Source organism: Anarrhichthys ocellatus, unplaced genomic scaffold (genome assembly GCF_004355925.1).
Source record: "Anarrhichthys ocellatus isolate YVR2014 unplaced genomic scaffold, GSC_Weel_1.0 scaffold29, whole genome shotgun sequence".
Classification (NCBI taxonomy): domain Eukaryota; kingdom Metazoa; phylum Chordata; class Actinopteri; order Perciformes; family Anarhichadidae; genus Anarrhichthys; species Anarrhichthys ocellatus.
In genome coordinates, this window is record NW_022280059.1 from 2774088 (window position 1) to 2781183 (window position 7096).

The 7096-nt window shown below is 41.0% G+C and overlaps 1 protein-coding gene across 5 annotated transcripts in view; it reads left to right on the forward strand.

Moving 5' to 3' along the window:
• The window catches only part of cntn5 (contactin 5), a 101031-nt gene that overhangs the window by 73484 nt on the left and 20451 nt on the right, over positions 1–7096 (forward strand). For all 5 annotated transcript variants that reach the window (XM_031863736.1, XM_031863738.1, XM_031863737.1 and 2 more), the window contains 3 exons: positions 914–1050; positions 1210–1339; positions 5127–5271. In XM_031863736.1, coding sequence (XP_031719596.1) covers positions 914–1050; positions 1210–1339; positions 5127–5271 — 412 coding nt within the window. The remainder of the gene's footprint in view (positions 1–913; positions 1051–1209; positions 1340–5126; positions 5272–7096) is intronic.

The window sequence follows — 7096 nt, forward strand, 5'->3', positions numbered from 1 at the left end:
ACACAAGTACTTGGTTAGGTGTAGACAACACAAGTACTTGGTCAGGTGTAGACAACACAAGTACTTGGTTAGGTTTAGACAACACAAGTACTTGGTTAGGTTTAGGCAACACAAGTACTTGGTTAGGCCTAGGAAAAGGTTGTGGTTTGGGTTAGAAAGAGTATGTTTGTTGCGTTGTATAAGTCTGTTACATATGTGGCCTTAGTTCCAACGTCAGCTACGTTGCAAAATGATAGTAAAATAAGTCTATGTTGCCTTGGTTTTACACAGGACATGGACCTGGGCGAAAGTCCTTTGTCTGTCTGACCTATCCAACCTCAACTCTCACCTGCACTACGTGGACTTGCACGCTCTTTATACTACGTCAGTTGCTCCTAGTGCCTAATAATTATAGGGATCGGTTTACATTGGAGTTAGTTGAAAGCCCGGTTCTTCTTATACAGAAGTTAAAGGGTGCCTCTGTATCATACTCTTAGGGGCACTGACCAAGCGTCTGTACTTGGAACAGGTCGGTTTAGTACTGAACACCATTATAAACCTTCCCCCTCCTTTATATAATGTCTGCTTGTGAGCATGTGCATTTTCCTTCAGTTCTTTAGGGTTAAAGAGCATAAGAGAGGATCCAAAAAAACGATGTCTTATTCCCGGATACATTGTGTGATTTATGAATTAATTCTGTTAAGTGCAGGAGCAATAAAAGTCAGCGTGTCTAGGGTGGATTCAAGGATTTTTGTTTCAAGAACAAATAATAGTGGGATACAAAAAAGCATTACAACATCCACTTTCTTAACTACAACCTCTTACATTGTGTGTTGACTACGTATTTGTGCATTGCCTGTTTCTTCTCCTCTACATACAGGTGTGTTTCAAGGATATATTACTTATTCTAGATTCTTTTTTTTCTATCTTCCAGCCCTCCCTCAGTGGGTCAGGATGATTAATGACACCCAGATGGATAGTGGAGAGAAGCTCCAGTGGGAGTGCAAGGCCATGGGGAGGCCCCGGCCCACCTATCACTGGCTTCTTAATGGTCTGCCCTTGACATCCCAGGTACCTACCATACTACACTGTGCCCTCTCCTTTTGTTGATTGCACCATGAAACATCTGAATTATCGTTATGAAACTACACATCCACTATATATTCTTAATGATGTACAGTGTATCTATATTTAGATAGGTTGTCCATTGATGCATTCTTCTTGTTACAGGGCCGAGTTGAAATAATGAACGGAGAGCTGACTATTCACAGAGTGCAGCAGGCGGACTCAGGAATGTACCAGTGTGTCGCAGGAAATAAGTACGGGGCCATCTACTCTAACGCCGAACTCAAGATTTTAGGTAATTATACATGCGGTTTATAATTTAGAATAGACAAAACATGGCATTGAAAGAAAGGTTTGTGTCATTTTCATGAGGCAGCCTTTACTTTCGGGCAAACTCATTTCTTGATTCTCTGCAATCTCTGGAATCACAGACTGAGTATTGGCATCTGAATAAGGTACTGGATGATAGGTAAGGGAGATTGAAATGCAAGTGGGGAACACTGAACTGTGAGATGTGCTGATTGCCAATCAATGGTCCCTGATTTATCCTAGGCAGTGGACGGCATGAATAAAAGAAGGACCCTTATGGTTATATTCAATGAGGTGTCTGCCTGCATCAAGTTGAGGATGGTCTGGAACAGTCCTTTGTGATATCAGAGGAGAACGAAAAGCAATGACTTGTAGGTATAGATTTATACTAATGGGGAGCAAACACTAAAAGAGAGACATCAATGGTTTCTTTGATGGAGTTTAATGACTCCATTAGGGTCTTATCTCCGCTCTATTCTTCGTCATCAAAGCACAGCCTACATCACAATCTTCATTACACAGAAAAAAACCAAACCTTCGTTTCGGGCTTGACTTCCATCAGGTATTTGTTAGTCAGTGTTTTCTATTGTAGTTTAATAATAAATTGTAATGTCAAATAAGTACATTTATTCAAGTTTTGTACTTGCGTACAGATTTGAGGTACTACATTAATCCGACAGTTTTAAAAATATATGAAAATGTACAAGTACAGCTGAAAGGATTAGTCTATTGACCCTTCATTAAGCCCCGCCCCCCTCTGCTCCTCTGCCAAGCTGTCAGAGCTAACATGGAGCCCACACTGTCACTAACTGCACTCCCTGCATATATGTTGTGAAATTATTGTAAAAAAGCAAAAGTAATTTCCCAGAGAAGCAGACAGAGGGGTCTACAATATGCGATTGAAGGATATATCAAGCATGTTGAACTGATATAGCAGTGAAAACGTTTATAAAGATTAAAGACAGAAGCTAAAGCTACAGATCACAGTGTGAACGTGAACCACCACATCACCTGGTGATCGAGACTGAAGACAATCAGATTAAAATAACAACACTGTTTATTAAAATGGAAAAGCTGAATGTGTACACGTTCCGTATACCTTCAGTAGCTAGCGTAGCATAGACGTGCTAACGCTAGTTAATGAATACTCTGCTAAAGTTAGCTCTACAGCTTTTAACATGTAATAGTATCGTTTTAGAAACATGTATCTGCTTCCGAACTCAATAGGTAAAGAGTATCACTGTTACTCAACGTTTAACCATGATTACCTCCAAGTCCACAAAAACAGCCTGAAATGGAATTCCGAAACAATTGCATGAGAGTCTATGGAGCAGAGCTACTGGAGGTTGGCTGATGCTACGCTACGATTGGCCAGTCTGTTTTCGAGAGGCAGGATTTACTGAAGGGTCAATTAATTTAATTCATTTTAAAGCAAAAATAATTTTCTGGTTCCAGCTTTACATATATTACAATTTACTGCTTTTCTTTTAAATTATTTAATGTATTAATGTAATGATATAATACAAATATGATATTATTTGTCAGAAGGGGGGGTATTTTTCAGATTAATATATATATAAATATTTTCACCAAAGTCATTTTGAATGGAGGACTTTTGCTTGTAACAGAGCATATTTGTTCAGTGTAGTACTTCCTCCATTCCTTATTAACAATAACTCACACATTGTAAAATATCTTCATTTTTTCAAATGAATATTTGTCTTCCTTTTTCAAAGTAGCGAAACAGGAGTCGCATGTACTTGAGAATCTAGGGACACTAAAAGCAAAGGAAACTGTGCTCTTCAGACTAACGCACAAGGCTTCAGGCTGAGTGCACAGTAGTCATACTGAATGGCCGTCCACTGTTCTGTGTTGATGCACTATTTTCTCCTTGTCATCTTCTATACTGGGACACATCTGGTGACACCCATCCCCAGAGGGACACTTTGATTCACCGTCCGTGTGGCATGCCCTTTTTTGAGGGGGAATGTGTGGCATTTTGAAAATCCTATTGGAAATGTACAAAGGTTTTTGTGGAAGATCCATGGAATGTTTTGTCCCTACGCCCCATCCGTTTAAAACGACCACTTTGTAGTTAATTTGACTGCAACGTGTTGCCTCTAAGAGTGAGAAAGTCTAGTATTTAATACGCTTTCCGTGAGCTGATGAGGAAGTTTCTTTGCCTTCCTTGGAGTCACAGTCACAATGATGATGTTTGGAAGCTGGTGATGAATGCTTTCATAACTACACCCCCCAGGCATGTCTTCCCAGTGACCTGTGCTCTGTGGAGATGTCCACAAGCAAACACTATCAGGACAGATTACATGGCTAATAACAGCCTGCAGATGAGCGATCACTTGAGGCTGCACGGGTGCAGCGGCTGCCCTCGCCCCTTGTGATCTTGTCCCAGATCCGGCTCTTCTGGGAGGGTGGCGAGTGAAGCAATAAGGGTACGGCTGCCACCAGGCTGCAGGCCTGCTCTTATTTTGATTAAAACAAATACACACAGCAACTGCTCTGTTTTCCGCTGCTTTCCGTGTCTAGAGGGACCTCTGCCTCTCAGGCAACTACTCAGCCTCAAAGACACAAGTGTTGCAGGGACAGGGGTCAGCCTATAGCTACAGATGGGATTGAATTGTCATTGTGTATAATGTCACCTATAAAGCATCATTCGGGATTAGAATAATCACAGCTGACAAAGCCTTGCAGCCTGTAGATGGCCTTGATGTGCATCACAACTATACCAGTACCACGTCTGCTTTGGGGCCTGAAGCCTTATTTAGACCATTAGTGCCTAATTCATTCTCTGGAGCGAGCCATGATTGTTAAAAAAACACATTTGTTATTCACTCAGGCAGCCTGGTTAAATATGGGTTAATACTGTTTTCATAAAAGCAGTGCGAATCACCCGAGCATGTCATCATTAACATGACAATTATTAAGTAATTAGACTGAACAACACATTGTGTATTTGTAGAACTGTTGTGGATACTGAATTAGCACATAATTAAGACAAAGTACGGGTCGCTATGCAGTATATAAAAGCATGTTTATATAGAAGCGTGCTTTGTTATACTTCACATGGAAAATCTAGTTATTACCTTTAAACAAATTAGCATTTCAATCAAGCATTTTGAGTCATGATGTGTCAGTCTAAGCCCTCCAGCATTTTACAAATAATGACTTTGAAATGTCAGAGTTGAAGACGTGTTACTACGTGTTTTACGTTTGTAAATGCATTAACCGCACAGTTAAGGAAAAGCCACTTTAAAAAGGTTTGTTTTACCACAAAATCACACAAAGCTCGTCGAGTCGTGTTCAGATGTTATTTGGCCGTTCAGCAGAAACACGAAGATCCCATTGGTGTCCTTTTCCCTTGAGCAGGTAGCATACGATATGATTAGCTTATGGTAGACTCTGTGCTGAAAACAGGTTTTCAGACAAGGCAGCATTGTTTTAGTTTTAGTTTGTGTGCCGAGAAAAAAAGTGAATGGTCTTCACAATAAGCCCTGTTATCAGGAGTCCTTTGATTCAGCGTTTGTTCTAAAGATAGATCAATATTTGTGCACACATTACAAATAAAATGCTCATAATGTCTTTTAACATGAGCTCAACTGATTTTAAAGACATTTGACATGGAACATTTGGAAATAATAAATCACATATGGTATGAATATGTCAGAATATTAGTGTGTTTTACTATGATATGACTGCATTATGGTCCATCTCACTTTATTCCAACATTTAAAATGCCGTGCGTCTGTCTTGCACAGCGTCGCCTCCTGTCTTTGTCCACAATCCCGTACGGGTCATTGCCACGCTTGGAAAAGACGTTTTGCTGGAGTGCAAACCCAGAGCATCGCCCAAACCACGGATAACATGGAAGAGAGGAGACCGCAGGATACAGCAAAGCAGAAGGTACAGCAACTCTCTACATGCATCCTGTTTCACTCTCAAACAGACGTTGGGATTTATTTATTTATGCGTTTTATATTTATTTGACTGGGACAATGCACAGCTTCTTAGCTGTACCAGAGTTAGCTATTAGCTAAGTTACATCCGTAGTCCCTGGGCAGTATGCTTTGTTCTATGACATAATGACGAATAGAAAGGAAATCCTCCATTAACCGCAGCTGACAGGGATTCAAGGTTTCTGCTCAAGGACACTTGAGTAGCGCAGGAGTTTGCACCTGGGTCCACAGACAGAGCACACTTTCCAGCACCAGATGGTAATATAGACACACACTGAGTTCATAGCAGCACACTGCTATTATCATCTTTTTTTTTTTTTTTATTGAAAACTACAGAAACAAATATAGATTAAATATTGTCCAGATGGAGATTCTGATTTAATATCTCATAATTTAATATCTGACACGCTTCATCACATTGGTGCCATAAAGCTTTCCTGGTCATTGATTTGCAACATTGTCTGCATTGGCCTAATGTATCTAGAGATATTAAAAGAGATAGATAGATACCTCAGTAGAAATGGTGCTCTATGGTCTTTGTAATTGCACAGTATATCGCCCAGACCTCCGTGCAGCTACTAAAAAGTGACTGAAATGTGTGAAACTCAGACAAAATCATTTCGTGAAAAATCCCAAAAGTAATGATCCGCCCTGAGCTCTTTACTGTGCATCCACAAAACAGTTGTTATATACGTATGTTGGGGGGCGTGTTTCAGTGCCTGGAGTGTCACTATTTCAGACGTTTAGGAAGGATTCATGTCTGCTTCTATTTTCTTTGCAGCCGGTGGAAGATTTGCTGCAGCTCTGTGTTATAAATAGGATCCGATTTGTTGGGGGTTTTTTTTTTCCTCCGCAGACTTTAGAGAACAGAATATTATGAGAGAAAGTTAATTGCCCTGTAAAATATGCATGAAGTTATGAAAAGTTTGTCTCCCTCAATATCTTCATATTGTTTTTTAATCGCGGGTTTGTCATGGCTGAACTTCAAGTGTTGCCATTCCGGCGCGTGCCTCGTTGTAACACACCACATTTTCATTACTGTAACTGAAATGAAGTGTCACTACTAGAATAAAACACCTTCAGGTACTGGCAACGCTCTGGAGGCTCGTCCTCAACCCCGCCTCCTTCTCAGGGATGCTGACAATTTAGACCGGCACAATTGCATTTTGGAATTCACATGCAGTTTGATGCATCATCTTTTATGAGAAACATCCCTCCGTTGCACCTAGAGGGGGGTGGGGGGGTGGGGGGGGGGCTGAGGAGGGGCGAGGCTCCATCAATCAAACTGAGCGACGCCGCTGAAATTATCAGCCACCGCTGAGCATCCCGAGTTTGGAGCGAGAGAACGGGACCTTTGTTTATCAGCCGAGACACAGCTGTCTGTTCAACAGCCTCGTAGCAAGGGCAGCCAGTTGATAATAAGATCCTCAGTGTGCTGCTCCTTCAGAACGAGCCTCTAACAGGTGAATGAAAACAGGAATTCTCAGGAATTGGTTTAACGCGCCCCTTTTCAGAGGTCAGCGCACATGTTTCAAAAGAAAGAAAATGGTCCTCTGAGCTAATTTTGGATGTCTATTTCTCTATAAAAGAGCTGGCTCCAGTAGAGCTGATGGATGGGGAGAAGTTAGAAAGTGTGTTGACCTAAAATGGTGATTAATGACCCTGGCTTCTCTGGATCTGATAAAGCCTTTGAGGTATTTGTCAAAATCTCACAAATCTATTTTTTCCTGTGTGTGTGTGTGTGTGTGTGTGTGTGTGTGTGTGTGTGTGTG